This window comes from Falco naumanni, chromosome Z (genome assembly GCF_017639655.2).
Source record: "Falco naumanni isolate bFalNau1 chromosome Z, bFalNau1.pat, whole genome shotgun sequence".
NCBI lineage: Eukaryota > Metazoa > Chordata > Aves > Falconiformes > Falconidae > Falco > Falco naumanni.
In genome coordinates this window covers 42,862,759-42,884,334 of record NC_054080.1, presented here as the reverse complement: position 1 = coordinate 42,884,334, position 21,576 = coordinate 42,862,759, and the positions used below count along the sequence as shown (strand labels likewise).

The 21,576-nt window shown below is 39.0% G+C and overlaps 1 protein-coding gene across 1 annotated transcript in view; it reads right to left on the bottom strand.

Annotated features, from left to right (window-relative positions):
• Positions 1–20,387, bottom strand: part of SLC28A3 (solute carrier family 28 member 3) — a 46,454-nt gene extending 26,067 nt beyond the window's left edge. The window contains exons 1-4 of the mRNA XM_040579990.1: positions 20,257–20,387; positions 7,048–7,130; positions 3,110–3,201; positions 1,500–1,689 (exon numbers count right to left, since the gene is read on the bottom strand). Of these exons, the coding sequence (XP_040435924.1) occupies positions 1,500–1,689; positions 3,110–3,201; positions 7,048–7,130; positions 20,257–20,313 (422 nt within the window). The 5' untranslated portion in view covers positions 20,314–20,387. The remainder of the gene's footprint in view (positions 1–1,499; positions 1,690–3,109; positions 3,202–7,047; positions 7,131–20,256) is intronic.
• Positions 20,388–21,576: the final 1,189 nt, after the last annotated feature.

Sequence of the window (21,576 nt, the reverse complement as noted above, 5' to 3'; positions counted from 1 at the left end):
AATGACTTATGAACTGCTTACTTCTTTGTAAACAGCTGTAGTCTGTTTAGAAAAATAACTTTCCTGTAGTCTGTTTAGAAAAATAACTTTTAATCACAACAATTTTAGCTATCTCAGAAACAATGTCAAGAGCAACGTGTACATCTGTGAACCGTGTTCAACTTGCATACTGAAGGTAAACTTTACAAGAGCACGAGACCCAAGGGAATACATCATCCCATTTACAGAAGGGAAAAACTAAGCATAGTCCCAGTTCTTTACTGTTACCTATGTCTAACAGCTGTTTCTTCCACTAATTTTGGTGGTATCTAGATACCTGGATTCCACTTGTAGACCTGGATCAAAAATATTGCAGGCCAGTTCCACAAAATGGCTTGGCCGTTGCAATGCTGAATAACACTTTCTACACTTGAGAGACTTTCTGTCTTTTGGAGGAATCTGTGACATGCAGTTAAGCGCTTAATCTGTGATATGTACAACTTAAGGATTGCAGCCAAGGTAATACAGCACTTGCTGTCCCCAGCTTGTTCTGTCTGCTCACCAGGGCTTTCCTCTTCTGTTTGCTCCTGCCACCAAAGAGGCTGCCAGATTGTCTAATGGATGTGCCTGTGTGTGACTGCTCTGTAATGTGGCTCCTGAGCAGAAGGACCACAATCTTTCTTAGAAGTTCCTGCTCCTGTGGCAACACTACTTCAAAATTTTAAGAATAAGTTGGGACATTTTCCTGGAACCAGAATGACTCCTCCTTAAAGTCTTTCAGATAGAAGGTGACCTAGCTGAGATAGAAGGCAGCTGGCCAGTTTCCTTTTTCTTTTTAATGAGATTTCATTTGGTCTTTTTTTTGGTCTACAAGCCTTCTTTGGTTCCCCATTTTCCAAGGAGTGATTTAAATATTCCTGATAACTGCTCAGGAATACTTGGAATAAGTAACTACCAGCTCTAGTGAATGCCTACCATCCCAAATAAGGTTATATGATCTTATTGTGATACCAAATGTGGCTGGTATGTTTTGACTCCTGAAGGTCAAGTAAAAATTGCTATGGGGGTATGTGAATAAGTAATGTCTAGATAACACAGTTTTTAACAATTTGCATATGTTAGAGTTAAGTTTTTTGCGAATCTCACAGCTCTCTGAACAAGTGACAGTGAGGCACTTTTTGGCCTGCAAAATGAATGCAGAAGGCTACAACACATCTGAACTTCTGTAAACATGTTCTCTTGCAACCACGAACTTGTCCTATGTCAATCTGAGGAATTTTTATACACAGTCTGTCCAGATTTTTGATAACTATTTACTGTATTGCAACCTTAAAGGTGTGCCTGACATGTATAAACTGGAAAATATTGAATTATTCTGTATGTGTTCTTTGATCTTACTGCAATTTGTCTGATTGAACCATCTGCCTGTGCTTATGGGGGTCTAAGCTGAAATGAAACTACAGGGGTAAATTGGCTAAAGCTTTATTCTTCTGCATAAACAGGAAATAATTAATATTTACCATTTCAGCCAAAACCACTGTTTCTTCAGATATATTTCTCCAGGGGAAAAGAATGCAGCAATTCTGTCTTCATACTTAGCTATTAAAAAATCCCAGCAGATGAAGAAGATGGCTAGGACAGTGATGACGAAGAGTGGCAAGGCCCTCTGAAAATTCAAGGTGCAGGCTGCAATAACTACTGCCAAGTATGCTGCCACAGAGACAAGAATATACATATCAGTTAGGCTGGTCTTTTTAAAAACAGAATAAATCTTAAATTTAAAGATGTGATTGAGGTCAGACCTGTGTTTATCTTTTAGTGCTTTTCTGACTCTTGGCCTAATTACTGAAAAATTTTGCTTTCACAGGTAATGTTGTTTATGATATGCTTATTGGTATCAAAGGTGGCTTCATCCTGTCAAAGAAGGTTATATGCTTTGGCCAAGCCAAGTTAATATCAAACAAGTTAACTACTTGGGAAAATTAAACTAATCTACAGGACTGCTTTTTCCTGTGTAAAAACTGTGAACTGAGAACAATGGGTCTTGTTTCTTCTTTCACACTAGGATAAGTTTATCCAATAAAGAAACACTTAGAAACATTTGTCAATTACCTGATTTGATGGCCCTCTGAAATAATTGGGAAGCTTAGAAGTAGTTTATTTCATAAAGAAGCTGTGAAATGGTTTGTCATTTGGCAGGTTCATGGCTAATACATGCTGGCCAATGAAATATTCAGTCCTTGTAAATAATAATCTAATTCTGTCTATGGCAAATAAGGAAGAAGAACTACTGTTTTTTGTAAGGCAAGTTGTTTTTTTATGGAATTAACATATGAAATCCTGACATATTCTTGGAACTCACTCACTTTTTGAAGCCAGGATATGCCTGTACTATGACAAAGCAATACAAGCTGACGCTAGGAGGGCAGGATATTCAGCATGCATGCAGCAGCCCTTTTATAACCACTTTATGGTACACTGATGCCTATCACACAGACGTTTTAGGTCTATGTGTTCTCCATGTTCAAGTGGGAGGATCTCAAAAAAAACTCGGTGAAGTGGAAGGAGATGAACCAGTCTACTGGCTAATTAGGAAAGGGACAAAGAAGAATATCTGAAATACTTTGCAGTGCATGCTGACATAAAACACATTTCCTCTAGCAAACATTTGCTGTGGATAATGAGTGATATGAGTCAGAACATAAAACTTTCATTTCTAGCCTGCTGACTTAAGTTCAGTGCAAGCTGATGCTTGACTCTTTCTAATGAGATTTCATGTTTTTGAGCAAGTTCCTAAAACTGTAATTTAACAGGCTTCTTGGAGGGGGCTGGTAATGGAATAGACACAAAACCTGAACTACCCTTTATCTCAAAAGTAATTGCTAATTGGATTTCAAACATGCTGGAGGAGAAGTATAACAAGATCTGTGCTTCTATTAAGTTTGGGAACAAGCAGAGATTTTCTGGTCTGGAGCTTTCTCTGGGACTAAATTAACTTCTACTTCCCTTCAAATGCATTCTTTAAGACAATCAAGAGTTATTGTGTCAGGTAGAAGACATGCACAATCTATAATCTCATATAGGTAAGTAAAAAAAAGGCTTCAGCGACCTTAGGTGTAATATACTGTACCTGTTATTAAAATTCCATAGATCACATATTGAATTGTGGGTTTATGTTTCTTGCAAAGGTCACAAGCTTTATCATATTTCTTTTCTAAACACCTAGGAGAATTAAAAACAAACAAAAACCCCAACAAAACAGGAGATATTTAGGCTGTAGATAAAAAAGAAGAGTAATTTGCACAGGAAGATCAGGTTAAATAGATGAAAATTTCTCCACTGGAGTATGCTGCACTTGGTAAGGATTAAATTTGTATCCCAACGTACTAAAGAAAATCCTGCTGACGTCTGCTGAGCTTTTGGGAGGACTTCTTCGGTTTGATGTCGAACAAGGGAAAATCTGGCAGATAACTAATGGGCAAAATTATCAGCTATCTAGGAGGCCAAAGTTAGGGGGTCAGTTCTACTAGACTCTGAAGTACAGCTCTTCTCTGAGGATGTCTGTTAACAGGGTTAGTGCAAACTGGGAGGGCAGGTAAAAATTCAGTGCCCATTGCCAGGCCTGCAAAGACTGTTAATATAGCCAGCCCACCATTGCTATGTGGAGCAGTAGTGTTGCTATAGTTGTGAAGGCCTAAGGCTGCATTTGTGTATGCAAAATAACCAATAGCCACCTAAAACCTTATTAAAGTGTGCATAGATGTTTCTGGATATTTGAAAATTTGTTTATTAATTACATTAATTTCTCATCTAATAATTATCAGTTCATGGAAGCTAAAATTATTTGTTATATTTGAATGTCCTATTCTAGTACCTTTTCTTCTAATTATTATGTACTTCACTTTCATTCTTTTCTCATCTCACTAAGGGTAGTACAGCGTGATTTCATGAGGGATGCTGAAATACAGGGAAATAGTAGTTAAGAGAGTTAATTCCACACAGTTTTCCAATGTTAAGTGATGCAGATGTATTTCAGTTAAAAAACCTTAACTAAATAAACACTCTTGTATTGTGCAAGCTGACAAGGAAGTATAGCTGGAAACAGCTATATCTCTGTTTCTCTAAAGTGGTGTGTTACACTCTACAGTGTATAAAGGTAACAAATCTAGAGATGCTAATTATCCAGACTGTTCTTTTGTGGAAACTAGATGCAGCTGGAGTCAGATACATACTGATTCGTACTGAAATTCAGAATGAATATCTTTCTTTTCTGCACAAAAAAATTAAAAAAATAAATAAAAAAAAAATTAAAAGAAATTGGAAAGAAACAAGGAATATTAACTTAATTCATATAAGTACTCAGAACAACAGAGCAAGAATATACTCTTAACTAGTACAAAGAGTAACATGGTCTCTGAGAAATCTTGATTGCTTTTGGTATTTCAGTTTTAGTTCTGGGAATTCCTGTTGCCTCACAAATCATAGATATTTTCTTTCTACTTGTAAGAACATTAGGTTATCTGCCCAATCTCAGCAGAGAGGTTAGAAACAACAGGAAAAGAAAGAAAAGAAGAAATGAGAAACGGATGTATGAATAAAGTAGAGGTCCTTTATCAAATTTGTAGTTCATCCATCGACCAAAAAAAGGAAAAAATATTATCTACTATCTGTTACTGGTACTTATGAGTCCTTTGGGGCTTAAAATTGCTATTTTAAGATTACAGTTCCTTGTAATGTCTTCTGCGCTCTAACATCTCTCACTCTCTCTCTTTTCTTATTTTATCAGTTTAGATGATTATCACTTTGGTACGTGGATATCTTAAATGTTTAGGCATACATGTCATAAATATGAAGCTCTGTTCTGAAAGGTGACAGGAAAAACATCTTCCTTATGAAAATTAGTTATTTTACTAAGGAAACACTATTTTTTAAAAGATGATTCTACATGCTTAAAGTGCAGCATGTTGCTTTTACTTAACCAAAGATTTTTAAAAACCAAGTAACACACACAATTAAAGGAGAACCTTAATGTGAAATATTTGTATATGCCATAACTATTCTTGCTTGCATTTTGCAACAGAAATCCTTTTTCTAGTCTGCATGTACTCTGTAAGTGAATGTTAACACCTTGCACAGGTAGTGAACCCTTGTTATCAACACACTGATCTTTCAAAGGGCTTGTGTTTCAGGTTACAGGCTCTCCCCTACTGGAGACACATTCATAGCAGAGGCAGCTTTGTGAATGCCTTCCTTTTAAGCAGATACAAGAAGGACATCAGATCACATTAGTGCCTGCTTTTAGGAGCTAATGTACAAAAAATAACTTGGTAAAGATAGCATTGCCCTTGTCAGGTGCTCAACATAAACATTAACCTAAGCAAAGTACAAAGCCGGAGAGCACAGAACAGGCCATAGCCTGAATGTGATCAGAACAGAGCAAAGTGCTCTTCCGCTTCCAGCCTATGAGGGGCTTTCGCTTCCAGAGATAATGGTACCTCTGCTGATGAAAGAACAAGAGGACCTCAGGAACAGTAATTCCCCGTGAATTAAACCTTACTTGTCCCTTGGCTTTCCATGGGAGTACAAGTAAATAAGAATGAGAAAAAAACATACAGGCTTGGTCTCAACCCCAGCTCAACCTGTTCCCATGCAGAGATGCCTCTTGTTAAGTGACTGTGGGCCCAGGTTTGAGGGGAAGAGACCACACTGACCTTGCACAGCCATTTGCATGCCAACACTTGCCTCTCCAATTAGCTAGCTTATTTATCAGTAAGGCTGGATACCTGCCACTGGAGAGGCCTTCAAACTTGGATGTTTGATCTACGAAATCTCAGTGTTTGTTTTTGCTAGACAAGACACTAAAAGTTTTAAACAAGAGAGCGTTTAATCCTGCGTACTGCTAAAGGAATGACAAATCTCCAAAAAACAGAGGAGAAATGAGACAGTATTTAAGTGAATTCTAAGTACTTTTGCTAGATTTTTGAAGTAGTATTTTAATGATAACAGCAGTAAACCTGATCATATGAACAAATCTTTAAGCTCTGTGTGTACAACTTGAAAACATAATTTAAACCTACTTCCGCATATATCATTTGTACACGAGATCTTTCCACGAAGTCCAGTTTGATTAAGACAAACTCCTATCTGAGATATCCAGTGAGTTGCTAGAATCTGCTGACGGAATCATAGAATACCTTGAGTTGGAAGGGACCCATAATGATCATTGAGTCCAACTCCCTGCTCCTTGCAGGACTACCTAACACCAAATCATATGACTAAAAGCATCCTCCAGACACTCCTTGAACTCTGACAGGCTTGGTGCTGTGGGAAAAAGACAGGTTCAGATCTGAAATAGTGTGCTGTATAACAGAATGCAGTCATTGAAATCGGGGGAGAAGTACAGTATGATTTCTATGAAGGTTTATATGAAGACTCAATGACAGAAAAATACTAAGACTTTATAATTTTAAATATCATATATATTTTTTAATGTCTTGTATAGGTTTTGTAGTTCTTTCCAAAAAACCCTAATACTCAAGTATAAAATGTAGATTTGTGCTTTTACTGTGTGGTCACCTGACACCAGTGCTAAACAAAATGTAAAAATTCTACTCCATCAAAATGCCTTTTTTTTTTTACAGCTATTCTATTCCAATTTTGTATAGGGGTAAATAGCTATTGAAACTGAAGGACAATAGTGAATCTTTAACTTCCTGAAAGTGATCACTGTAAGTCCTCTCTTTAAAAAAGGCTCTTATGGAAATACTGGAAAAGTACAAATGTATAAAAATGGACAAAAATAAAATAATAATAAAAAAATTGCTCCTTTAATTTACAAGGCTTTGGAAGGATAGCTCCACAATCACATGTATCAGTTGAAAGGTATAATAATCTTAAATACAATGTGTTTCTGTATTTCACCGATTACTAGGCAATACAAAGGTCTGTGTAGCACAGGCGTATGGGAGTGAAATTTAGAGCTGTCACTCCAGAAACAGAAAAGCTGGCAGCTTATTGCTTAGGCCAGGATGAAGTGAGTGGAAAACTTACTCATCCAAAAGACATTACCCTTTTGAGCGTGGCTGCTCATCATCTGCTGAATCATGTTTGTTTTCATGCAGATCACTCTCAACATGGATGTGTTCATCCTCCTGGAAAACAAGGATGCCAAGGCTGTGAGAGGGGTGCATGCCTGTCAAGTAAGGTGCAAAAAACCCAGACCCCACTGGCAGATGGCTGAAGCAGTCTCATGAGTTCCCCGTCTGCACTGAGTGCACGGTTCCAGCTTTGCTGTCTGCCACCAGTGCTGTGATCAGCATCAGGCAAACCCAGGGGTGAGACCCTGGCTGTCAACTTTCCCAAGCCAGCCACACATTTTGAAAAGGGAAGTGAAGGGGGGGAAAATACCAGTGTTTCTCAGAGCTGAAAAGCGCCCCATACAGACCACCACTGTATACATGCCAAAAGGTGAGAGGTGCAGGTGGGGATGGTAGAGCTGCTAATTAACCAGCTTGCCCAGCACCTCCTGTTGACAACCTCCTGTTTTTGTTGCTTTTCTCTTTGCAGAACTTTAATTTTATGTCTGGAGAACGGTTGAATTGCAGGAGGTGGAGCTTATTGTTTTACAAGTGTAACTAAGCCAAAACATTTATTCTTCAGAAAAGCTGCTGGGATAAGGTGACAAGTAACAGTCCTTTAAAGGGAGCTGGAATCCATGGGCTTTGTAGCACAAACTTGAAATCTGGCCAGATAGCACATTCTCATCAGGAACACACTTTTTTTGCTACCTTAACCCATATAAACCTGGCTGCATTAAAAATTTTGAACAGCAACAACCTGACCTCCACCACGTGCCAGGACCATCCTTCAGGTGGCTAGGCACAGCCCCCAGGGCTGCTGGGCACACCAGTGGGGGCTGCCATGCTCATGCTGTGTTCGTCCCACCAGCCCGGTGAGGACAGGCAGAGGGAAGCACTTGTCCCATGGGTACGTGCCTGTGAATAGGCCAGTGACAGGCAGCAGGTGACCGTGGCGTCCAAAGGCAGCAGCGTAACTGTGCCTGGCCCTTGCGCCACACTTGCCCTTCCCCATTTTAATGCCGTGCCAGGGCAGCGTGACCGGTCACCTGCCCTTGCGTGTCCAGCCAAGATCACAGTGAAGGCACCCAGTGTTCTCCTGAGCCGGCAGCCATGTCCTACCCTCTTGAGAGTAGCTGGCCTGCTGTGCCAGGCCACTTGGACCGGTGGCAGGCTGCAGGCAAGTTTACCTTTTCTTTTTGCCTCACTATTATTTGTGGTAACTGCATTCCTCAAACTGCTGTGTGAAGCAAGGCCCACCGCAGACCTTGCTCTGGCCTCTGCCTTCTGTCTGGCCTTCCTGCTGCTGGAAGTCCTAGAAAGCCCACAGTTAGTTTTAGTGAGAAACCTGAACCAGTTCACGGGCAAAATTAACACACAGCCAGTAATTACAATAGTGTGGAGGAGTATGTATGTAGAAGCTGCTATTCATTCCCCTAGGAGAAAACTCAGCATGACATAGACAGGAGTCTCTCAGGCCTCCTGGTTGCAGTTTTTGGAGGGGTGGTGGTGGTAGGAGTTGTGTAGCAACATGGAGCTGCACTGTAACTTTTGGCCGTATTTTCACTAAACTCAATTTCTTTCTGTCTTCGGTTATGACTGTGAAATAAAGCAAACTTGAAAGATGCAGATGCTTTCACCTAAGTTGCTATTATTTTTGGTAATTGGGAGCACTCTCCAGTGGCTGTAGGAGGTTGGCTTCTCAGCTTAGGGACAACAAGTGCTCATAGTATTGAAATATCATTTATTCCTTGGCTTAAATTTGGGGTATATTGTATACTGGTGCTTCTCACAGATTATTGAACCTACATTATAAATCAGGAGGGTCCAGCCCTTTGGGTTGACAAGCCATGTTTTCATGTTTGCAGGTGGCTATGCTCCCTGTGGCACCACGTCCTCTCTCCTGGTCACAGCTCAAAGCCCACGTTCCATCCCTCCCTCCCTCAGTCCTCACCACCATCCCCAGAGCCCCTGCTCCCCTATTGCTTTCCCCAATGCCATGGCATCCTCCCTGGGCCAGGAACTTGCCCGTAACACCCAAAACCCCAGGCTCTGGCTCTTTGAATTTGTGAAATACATTGTTTGTCTTGAGAATATAACCTATTTTGTCTTTTGAGTATTAATATATAAAATGCATCAATCCACATCTCTTCACATTGTCTACAATGTATTTGAGTATGCTCAGAATATTATTATGTTGCTATGTTATTGTTGCAAATGCTTTCCTACATTGACATTAAAAAGTATTCAGAAAATTTGAAATCAAAAACCACTTTGTGTCTAACTCTGAGCAGATACATAAAGAAAAGGGAGAAAGGATCCAAACCCTTCTTCTTTTTTCATGGCCAAACATGGTATCAGATCTGGCTCACAGGCAGTGTTGGTCCTTGCTGAGGCTAAACCAAGGGCTGTGTGGAGCACATGGACTTCTGCCAGCAGGGGCACAGCAAAGTCCATACTCTGCAGAGCTGCAAAATAAAATTCTCCTGCCTCAGACACAGTGTGCCTGAGAAAATGCCATCTCTAGTAGTAGTATCTCTACTACACTTGCACAAAGTAGTGGCAGATCACTTTCAGCTGAACTTTTTCAGGGAGGAATTGGTTTCTTTGATTAAAATCAAGCTGTCATTGACTGCCACTACTTTTGTCCATTTTTCAACTGTTTCAATCTGTTCTGCAAGTCCTCTTATTCTTTTTGTTTTGACATTTCCCTTTTTGCTGGCTTTTTTGAAGAGGAAGGTATAGACACTGTCTACCACCTTCCTTTCCTAGGATCTCAGAGGTTTAGTTCCCAGAGGAGCATATCAGAACAGTCCAACTCATCCTTCCCATCACTGTAAATCTGAAATCACTTCAACTTTATGAGCAGAGGCATTTCTTTGGCAGCATACCGTTGCTGCCTTTGATCATACCCCAAAAAAATGGAAGATAGAGAAGAATACCCACAAGCATCAGGAAACCTCTATTTTTTATGTGCTGCTTCAGGTACATTCACCAATTTTGCAAGTAGCTATGATTACAACACAGGAAGGTACTAGAAGTTTTTAATGGAACTTTTAGAGTAGATTATTTCTGGAGTGTGGATGTGAAAATATTAATGCATGACAGTAGTAAAATATCTGTTGGATTTTTTTTAACCTCTCATGTCTTCATAGTGAGCTACTCATTATGTGGGCTTAAACTAATGTCCAGTCAAAAAACTTAAAAATGAATGCATTCATGTGTCATCTGTATTGTATTTTCCTCTTCTTTCTCTGGCCAGTTGTACGTCACACGGTTGCCTCCAGTTTGCTTTTGTCTGAAATTTCCCCCATTTTAGATGAGCAGGTCTTTAGTAATGTGTATGCCCCACCTGACTGAAATATTTTATGACAAAGACAGTGTTTCCACCTTCTTTTTTTCCAACTTCTCGGGAGAAAATGCTTCTGTATCAGCTCCTTGTCTGCAATATTCCCTCTGATCACCATTTCTGATGCCTCTTTTGTGTCGTGTATGAAGCCATGACATTAGAAAACATTTTTCTGAATCCTACACATCCTGTCAATTTTCTGTGTTCTTTCTTTAATGTATTTCTGAGAACAGAACTTGCTTCCTTGTCAGTTTATGAATTTTAAATTAAATTCAGGTTTTGTTAAAATATCTCTCTTGGATATATTATCACAGCCAATTACTGACACTGAATTTGAGATTTATGAATTTACATAAGGTTATGCAAAAGAAAAAGAAAAAAAGAAAAAAACCATACCTGATTAGTATTTTGTGAATACTTCTTATTTTGTGACTTCTTGATTCTCTGTGAATTCTTGATTCTCTGAATTGCCTTTGAGACCTTTTAGATTTATAACATTCACACCTTTGCTGTTGTTCTGGGGGCATGATGAGACCAGAAACTGTATTGTTTCAAGTCAAAAGCTCAAAGCCTTTCTCATGTGTGGTAAGAACTGATTTATATCCTGATGCCTGTGCTTCCATGTTTTACTTTACTAGTACAGGGAATCCAAAACTCAGAGTACAGAGCTTGGACGTTCAAGTCCCTGCACTATTACCCAAAGCTCTGTCACTCATGGATGGTGCTTAGCTAATGTGAATCTGCTGTTTTCTTGACCCAAGCTCACATGACCTCCTGGTGCTGCCTTTTGCCTCTGGACTGGTTTAACAAGCTTACAGAGATCCAGCCCTTCTCCCCGTCAAGGGCAAAACTGCTTTTTTGAGCCTTGTCCAGGCTCTTAGTACCTTTGCTCCAGTATATATACTCCTTAGGCATATGCAGTAAATGCATATTCTTTTTCAAATATGTACTTCTATTGCTCTTGGGACAAAACACTCAGAGTATCTTGGGAAAGAGCAGTTAGTTTTACTACATTAATTCTCTGTGATATACTTTTTATCAGAGTGTACTGAGAGTACTGCAATAACCAACTCCACTATTTCTACTTTTTTTTTTTCCTGAAGCTGAGTTTTCTTGTTTCTTAATGTTTTGAAGGGTACATTATTTCTTTTTAATGATCCTTGAAAGGCTGGTTCTTATTTGGGTTTTGTAAGAAAGCAGCTTAAACAAAATGTCAGATAACTTATATCCACAATTTATACAAATGTTTTATATTTCAGTGTTTTCTTCTGGCAGCAATTACGGTGTGCTCATTTCATTGTGTTTTGTTGCATGAAGTAGAAGTATCTCATTATTTACATGGTAATAAACCCAGTAAATTAGCATCTACATTTAGCTTTCTGAGAAAACAATAATTTCCAAATGAACAATACAGAATAGACTTAATCATAGTAAATTATTATAAAGGCAGGAATAGGCAGTACTACTAGATATCAATTAAGTTTTGCCTTTTAGCAGAAACATGACCTTAGAAGAAATCAGAACACTTTTCAGTAACGTATTTTCCATAAAGATACTCTGACTTTAAACTTCACAAAAAGTCAATTTCAGTAAAAACGTTTCTGGAACTTTGTGTCTGGGGGAAGAGGGGAGAGTTGCAAGAAGCTATTGATTCACCTGCTCTTGCCCTGATTAAACCAGATGCCAATAAATGAGTTCCCCTCCTTCTAAGACAAAAGTATCTTTGCATTCCCTTAAGAGGGAGGTATTTCTTTTACAAAAAGCTCTTCTCTTCTGTTACTCTTCTGCTTTCCAACCATGCTGTCTTAGGAGTTTGCCATAGCTGCCTCTGCAGCTGATAATGAAAACCTCCACTGAAACTCTCAATACGGTGGGGAAAAAAAAGGAAAAAAAATCCAAGAAGCTGAGGTTAACTGTAACGTTGAGATATAATATCCTAAAAACACTATACAGGACAGCACAGTGAAGTCTAAGTGGTACAGTTCTGTAATTGACACACAGACACTGCTGGGGATAGTCTCTTTGATGACTTCTATGCTTATTGACAAGCAAGAAAAAGCAAAGATTTCTTAGGATTATTGTCACCGACAGTGTGAAGAACAATAAACATGCAAGTTGCTGTCTACAAACAACAGAAGTTCAGAATAATTTGCGTTGGAAGAAACCTCTAGATGTCATTTTGTCCAACCCACTGCTCAACTGCAATAATTACATAAGAGTTTTATTTATAGAGTAATTAAAATATATGAATGTATGAGTAATGTTACAGAAAATTAGTAAGAGCATCACATGATTGCTGGCACTCTAAATAGCCTGCACTGCAGAATGGTAGATTTGTGTTCTTTCATGCAAGCATAAAAAGCACTCATTTCAACTGAGAAATACCACATTTCTGGCATATTCCAAATTCAGTAGAAACTTGTTAACTGCTATTGATAACAAGTTTACTTCAGTAAGAATCTAATTCTGTTGACTAAAACAGTCTTTGAATGAGTGCAATGAAGATGACTGATTTTCTTATACTTCACACCTGATTCTTCAAGTGCAATCTCTTCATCCTTCCCTTTATACAACTTTTTTTATTTTGTTTGGTGAAAATGCATGTTATTTAACTGTATGCCTTGAACAAAAATAATTATTTTTAATTTCTTGTAAGAAGGGCAGTATTCAAGTGACAAATAGAAATGCCTATTCCTTTTTCCTGTTTGCTTGAGTCTTTCTCTTTCTGAGTTTGCTGAAGGCATTCCTCACCAAAATGCTGAACTCTCTGTGCTTATGGCCTGCTGTAGCAAACTGTTACCTAAGCACCCAGCAGGGCCAGAAGACCTCTATCTCATTTGCCCAGTATTCTTTTCCACCTTCCAGGATATTTCTGCAGAACAAAACATTGCAACAGAAAACAGGAGTTCAAGTCTTAGGGACTATAGCTAGCACAGCCCTGTTACAAGCCCAGGCCAGGTCCAGTGATATGCCTAGTCACTTCTGAACTTACTCAATTGGTAGACACAAGGAAGCTGAAAGCTAAAACCAAGTTAGAGACACTTGGATAGGAAAATTCTCTTTCTTTTAGGTCATGCTTGAAGGATTACAGAGTTGATCCATCTACTTCTAATGATGATCACATGAAAAGTGTTATGCAGTTACATTTCTGCTTCCACACTCTGCTGTACTTTTACTGATTGAAATTTCATACTTGTAAAATACTTGGCAAGGGCATAGAGCTATCTCTTACTTGAAAGTGAAATACTCTTTCAATGCTTTTTCAGTTTCCTCTAGATTTGCAGTTCAATTGCCAAGTCTTTTTGCCTAACTACATACTTTGGCCTTCCATCCTATCTCCTTCTCACCTATCTCCTCTCTGACTTTTGAGAGAGGATTGGTTTTGCAAAGAGCACATAACTTCTGTTGGTTGTGCTTTTAACAAGAGCACACAGTCTCTGTTACAGTTTTCCCACCCCTATCAGTTAGTGATGAAACCAGATTTGCTATCAGCGCATCCAGGCAGCTGCTTAAATTGTTGATGGTTTAAGGGTGGGTCATTAGATTAGCTTTGGAGATTAGAATCAGGGTACTTTAGGAACTGTGTGGAAAACAGATGCTTCAAAAGCAAGTGTTTTAAGTTACCATGTTGGATTTAATTGGATTTCAGATTAGATTCTGTCAGCTGAAATGAAGCCATCTGATTTTTATTTAAAAACTTTGCTATATTTTTAGTATTCAGTGTAATAGAAGAACATTCATGTAAATTTCCCCCCATGTACTACCTTTTGCTAGCCAGAGTGTCATTATTCTGAAGGAGTTAAAGTGCATTTTAAATACTGAGGAAGAATTTTTTTGATCAATAATCATAGCATTCATAAATTCCTGTGAAATGACAAATTTGAGTGTAAATGGCAGGAGGGATGAAAGTTCATTATTTATGTGTTAAACCATAGTAAATAAGCTGTAAAGACAGCAGATAAGAAACATGTGCTGCCAGATTTAAATTCAGCAGGCTAAATCTTTATGAGGTGTTTTAAAACAGGTTGTAAATTAGGCTCACCCACCTCTGAGTACATTAGTGTTTTCTTTAAAACTTTAAGTTGTCAGTTTTGAGTAGGATAGTTGGATAGTATTCTGAAATGCAGGATAAACAAGTTAAAATGATAGACTGGCACAATTGGCCATAAAAAAAGAAATAGGAAATCCTTTTGCTCTCAGAGCAAGTTAAATGTATGTTCCTGTAAGAGATGGAGTAATATCCCACTTTTTAAAAAAAATACCCAAACATGGCTTTGGAAAACATGTTTTGAAAATGTGGAAAAGGACTGCGTAATTTCCTGCCTGAATCCGATGGAGTTATACAGTACAATGCCCTCATAATTTCCAAGGGAAATTACAACAATTATGCTCATGAAGTGTAAATTCTTAATAACACCTATAGTTTTAATCAACTAACCAGACAAGAGTATCTAGGAAACTGTGAAGAATGGTGATAAACACGGAAATATATGGCATTTTTTAGGATGTTATTATAAGCTTGTTTGAATGAAATGGAGTATGAAGGCTGCATATGTTATGGCAGTACCGATGTCCTTATGTAGCTTGAGTAAAAGGCAGAGTTTTAAAGGGGATCCTTCCTTCAGCTTCTTAAGAGCAATTTGCTCTTCTACAGAAACAGGTACCAACTGCTTAATACATCCTAGCACTAACAATAGGAGGCCAATGAATAATAACTATTTATTAGCTGTTATCATCCTTTTGTATTGTATTTATTTAATGTTTACCTCTGAGTTCCCTTTAAAAGTTTGTCAGGTTTTTTTTTGTCCCACCAACATTCCTTTTTATGAGCTAGTTCTTACCATTCCTTGAGAAATGTGTGATTTGTTTAATGCCATAATTAGCAGAGATCTGAACCATCAGCACTGAAGTGATAAAACCTTTGCCTCTTAAATAAGGGCTAAATTCAAGCTAGATAAATAAAATCTCAGGTTTAGGGTTACTATTAATGTAGGATTTCTGAGCAGGAAATTCTGTAGCCAACTGTAGTGATACTCTAGCCAGTGCCATCAGAGAGAAGTTAACCAAACTACAGTGAATGGAAGAGACACAGTAGTGTTTCTATACTTTATGTATGACATTATTGTAGATGTAGATACAGAATGTATTACATTGGCATGCAGACACTTAACATGGACAATCTTCTGAGTAGCATTGGGCAGATGAGGGTGATGATTTACATTCCTTATATCGCATGACATTTAAGGGGGGGAAAAATCATAAATCCCTGGACGTTTTGGTATAAACAGTGTGGCAGTCTGTTGATTCTAGCTATGAGGTAGCATCCAAAGCAGGTAACTTTAGCGTGTAGGTCTTAACAATTGCATTGGAGTTTTATTAAGTTTACGCTGCACTGAAGGATAAGAGCATGCTTGTGAAGAATGGCAAGTGTAGGTAGAGTTATGTATCTTCTCAAAACTAATACAAGAAGCTTACTGAGATGTCCCTGATATCAAAGAAAGAGGTAGAATGAGAGGTACATTTACATTTGAGGTTTGCTGTCTGTTTTCTTTTGAGACCATTTTGAGCTGTTAATGAGGTGACAGTCGCTTCTAAGTCTCCCAGATACTGGCATTATCACAAAGCAATAACACAGGACTCAGAATTTTTCATGTCATGCCTGTAAACAGTTCAAGTGGAATCTGCTTAGTGTATAAAAGAAGTAGGTGATATTTCACGGGATCATGCATTTAAAAAAATATAATTAATGTGGTTAATAGAACTTTACCCTACATGGATGCACACCCTCTCTGAAAGTTAACGTTGCTTAGCTGACTTCTGAGGGTCTACTACAGTAAGGCTGAAGAAGTTTTACACTTCTGTGATGCAATGTTTATTAACTGTATCACAGTTTCAGCTGTGATAGTTAATTTTCTTTATAGTAGCTGGTGCAGAGATGTGTTTAGGATTTGGTGTGAGACCAATGTTGATGGCAAACTGTTGGTTTTGGTTGCTTTACACTTCTTTCCAACTCCTCCCCATCCCTCTGGGTGAGGGGGATGTGAGTGAGTGGCTGAAGTTACCAGCTGTGGTTAAACCATGACAGTCCTTTTTTGACAACCCCAATGGGGAGGAGAATCAGAAAGGAATGTAAAACAAGGGTTAAGATAAGAACAATTAAATAAGTAAAGCAAAAACCACACACACAAGCAAAGTAAAGCAAGGAATTCATCCACTACTTTCCATGGGCAGGCAGGTGTTCAGCCAGCCCCAGGGAAGCCGGGCTCCATCACCTGTAACGGTTACTTGCGAAGGCAAACACTAACACCTAATGTCCTCCCCTCTCTCTTCTTCCCTCAGCTTATATATACTCAACATGACATCATATGGAATGGAACATCCTTTTGGCTAGTTTGTGTCACCTGTCCTGGCTGTGTCCCCTCCTAATATCCCATGCTCCTCCAGACCTCAGGACCCAAGAGACTGAAAAGTCCCTGACTTAAACATCACCCAGCAACAACCAAAACCATCTGTGCGCCATCAGCATTGCTTTCACACCAAATCCAAAACACAGCACTGCACCAGCTACTGAGAAAATTAACTGCATCCTAGCTAACACAGTACAAAACCTATTATAGTACAGAAGGATGTGTGTGTTTAAATATCAATAACCAATGTGAAATTCAGATGAGCTTGAATAGTTATCCCTCTTTGACCATTTTTATGACTGACCAGTCAAAAGACAGATTACTCTATATTACCACCTCTTCAACTTGTTAAGAGTCCTTCAACAACAGAAGGTACAATGCTTCTCATTCTTGACTTAATAAAGCTTTGATATGATCCTTCATCCACCACTTGCTAGCCTTGAGCTGCTTTGTATTGTTAAGAGCTGTTTTCTTAACTTTCTGACTTTATAAAACAAACTACCTAACCCAGGTTTACTTTGTCACTGCGTTATTTTTTATATCCCATTGTGCGTTAATCATTAAACTTTAGCAAGCTAGCAGCCTAATTTACTAAGCAAATTAAGAGCATGTACTATTCTTACAGAAGAGATTAGAGAAGCAAAAATGTGCTGCACTGCATTCCAGAACTCAGCCCGAGAGTTACAGTCTGCTGTGAGTTCTGCATTATAATCATCTGACACATGTTGGGGTTGCGATTGTGAAAGTTGCCCGTTCACAATTTTCATTGGCATTATCATAGCTAGTTGTTTTAAAAGCAACCCTTGAGCTTTCTCATGCTCGACTTGTTGTTGCAAAATATTCTGAAGCTGATCAATAAAGTTAGTATATGACTCTTTAGGACGCTGCAAGACTGTAGCAAGACTCCTGCATCCTGACTGCCTTAATAGCCATCTCCTTCATTTGCAAATAGTTGTCCCTGGGATACCTTGCCTGAGTCACAGAATCGGCTCAGGTACATCTGAAGGTACCTGTGGAGTGGAATCCCACACTGATACTTAAAAATGGTTTAAACTAATCCCTTTCCAGAACAGGTTTATATTTTGTGATTTAAGAAAGACACTAATTGCAAAATACTAGAAGACACTGCATCTTGGAGAAAGAAAAGTCTTCATTCTTTGTGCAAGAAAAGCTCAAATACAAGAAAATAGGGAAAAATTATGAGATTGTTTTCTTCTCAGTGGCTTCTACTGTGAAGCGATTTATTTTTCTATATGCAGAAGCTTACCTATTTCCTTCAGTGTCTTATTTTGTCTAGGGAGTCACTTACATGTTGAGTCAGCGATAGTGTAAACATAAATACCTTCTGGTGTTTCAGAAATCAAAAGTAACCAGAAAACCTGACTCCGGCCAGGTTTCATTGTTGCACAGTCTCTATGATTTGGTATTTGCGTTGTTTAAATCAGAGAGGATTTGCAGGATCTTGCAAACCTCTGCAATGGACAGCTGCAGGAGGGGGCCTGGGAAGCAGGACCACAAGTAACAATGTTAGTTGAAAGGAATACGCTCGAGCTTGTGGGTCACAAGCCCTGCTGATACAGGACATGAAAAATTACTGAAGGTATAGGAGCAGGGACTAAGTATCAAGTTGAGGCTATACAAGGAATGTTTTGTCAGATTGCTCAAGGACGTGGGGTAAGAACTGCAGACATCGTTATCGTTAACTATTGCTGAATTGCTAAATAGCTAGCGTGAGATCTTTGCGCGAGTTGCCACAGTTATAGAATAAGCAAGTTTTTGAACTGATCAGAGTAAGATGTAACAATTGCTTGTGTGTATATAATCATGCTATCAGGCTAATAAAGTGACATTTGCTTGCATCAAGCTGCATCCCGTCTTTCAATCGCGGCAGACAGCAAAGGAAGCACCTGGATTCCCTGCACATTGCCCAGGTGAGCTAGCTGTGTAAGGCAGAGAATTAACCTGAGTTACTGAACTGTGCTCCACAGAGACTGCTGAGGAAAGAGGTGCTTTTCAGCTTAGGTCATCATTCAAAAGCATTTGGCATTGAGCTTATGCAGCTAGAGAGGGACTTACTTCCTCTGTAAGTTTGTAGGTAGAGACTTTAGAAACTGAATGCACTATCTTGAACACACATTTTGTGTGAAAATGCACCCGGGATTAAGTCCTCACTTATCTGATTTACATGAACTGAGGGAGACCCAAATTCAAATTGCTTGTCTGTCTGCTCTGAAGCACAGATGTGTTGAGGGCACTGATTACCCAGGAGAATGCCCTAACCACTGGCTTATGTTTTAAGACAGTTATGTCTCTGTCTCCTGTTGAAGCTGTCTCACTTAGTGTGAATTATTAGCTATTGACTGGAGTAGGGACTTGACCACAATTCCCTTACATTCCACAAATATTCCCTGACTGGCAGATTACCGGATTAATCTATTGCTTATCGTTGTCTATAGCTCAATAAATATAACACCAGAGTGGCTGGATGTCACTGGTGTTACATAATATTCCACATGCTTAGCATTTCCAAAGACCTTTCTGTGTTATTTGAATAGTGTTAGCTGATACCCCACTATGTGCTACCCTTACTGCTAGCTGAGCTCAGGGGCAGTGTAAAGATCAGAGGCTGCAGAGGAAAGCAAGGGGTACTTCGATAATACAGCACTCTTTAGAGCCGCTTTCTCCCTGACCTGTTCCACCTTCAATAATAAACATAGTGAATGGCCTGGCTGTGGGTTTGCAAATTTCTGCTTGTCCCTGTTCTAATTCCTATAAAAATGCAGGGGTGCTGGGCACTGAGAACAATAGCTAACTGGTTAACAATTATTTTTTTTTTTGGTGCTTCTGCTTTTGAAATCTGCATTTTTAAAATGGCTGTTAACATTACTTTATGCACATAACATGCAGAACCCTCTGGGCTGGCTCTGTGCCCTTCTTGGGAGCAGAACAAGACAGTTGCACTTATTTTATGCATGGAAGAAAGAAAATATGCCCCACTGTGATTACGTGATCATTTTTCTCACATTATTAATATACATTGCTTTGATGAGATGTACGTCTGCTGCATAATGATGCGTCTCTTCAACAAAACTGAATTATTTGCCCTCAGGAAATCGCAGTAATTGATACAGCAGATGGGAGAGGTGCATGGGCTAGTTGTGAGATACACCAGCCTATGAAATATCACTGAGTTAGGAGACTTTTCAAAGATACAGTGTACCAGGCAGCAGACGAAGACAATAGGCAGAGCCTACTCCTGAATGTGTCAATTGTGCTCCAACTTTTTGTACAAGAGACTTGTACATTGGCAGGATATCACTGCAAAGTACGTGGATGCAGGAAGACAGCATAAATTGCTTTTTCTTTGTTCGAGGACTGAAGTAAGCATTGTTCATTGTTTTTAAGTCCTTCCTCTTCCCCACAAATCAAAAGAAATCATAGTTACCTGGAAGGCCACATTGTGCATGCCTGGGTGATCACAGGTAGTGTCCTTCAGCTCCATGTGCCTCGCCTGGGCAGGAGAGTTTTGGACGGATGTTGGAAGTTGCTTGCAGCACAGGGCACAGCAGCCAGTACCTGGTTAATCCATGTACAAGGTGGGTGAGAGTCACTTGAAGTGATGCTCTTTTTATCTGGAGCATGCTCAGGTTGCTGTTGCTCACTCATAGCTCCACCTTCTCACTCCCTTGGCACAGCCCCTTTTGGCCAGTGTGGGAAAGGGCCTTCGATGTTTCTTGAGACAAAAAGGAAGGATTACTGCGGGCCCTGAGAGGCCGATGTATCTCTGGGTGATCCCAAAGGCAAAGGTGTGTACTTATATGACTTCTGTCTTTCCTCCCTTGCTTGGGGGAAAATCTTCCCTACCCAGATCTTTGAGAGGTCAACACAGTTTTAGTCTTTTTTTTACAGCTATTCTCAAATCACTGTTTCTACGATGTTATCACAACTCTGTTTTCATAGTGGTTAGGGGCTTAATCTAGAAAGAGAAAACAAGGGAAAATTAACAACTCCAAACTGCCAACAAATGCTAGTTATGCATTTTTAGTTGGCATGCCAAATCTTATGGCACAGGCTCATTTGATTATCTGTCCTCAGTTTACTCATCTTTAACTGGAGTTTTCTAATAACTTTCCAGGCTTGCTCTTTGCAGTATGACAGTTATATTCGTAGAACTATCAGTCTCTTAGCCATGTTTTTTATTTTGGCTACCTGTGGACAGCTTGTTCTGTGTAAGGTCTCTGAAAATAGTAGCACTATTACAGACACTTATGTCAGATAAGATTTGAATGAATATAATTTTTGTCTTTAAGGACAACAAAAATGAGAGAGAGTTCTGTTTCTTTGAAATACAGCAATGTATATTTACATACTCATTAGGTGCCTAAATTTGTAACTTTCTGCACAGGGATTGAAAATGTCACAAATTTTGCCTCATCCTGTGAAAAAGCAAAAAATTATGTGCTATTTTAGGAATAAAGACAGAATGGACTGGCACAACAATATATTCTTGCAAATAAAGAACAGTTACATGAAAAATAAAATGATGCATCTTTCTGAGGAATCTTCCAGCTATGTTTTAATTGTATTATAAATCATACAGTTGCAATATGTGCTCTCTGAATCTCATAACTGTTGCTCAGAAAGAAGGACTAGGGTTTTTTCTTTTATTCAGTAAGGAGCACATGACTTTTAATGATGTATTCTGTTTGTCAGTATTCAGAATCTTTTTTGATGCCCTAGGTTTTGAAATCAACAAGTTTGTTGC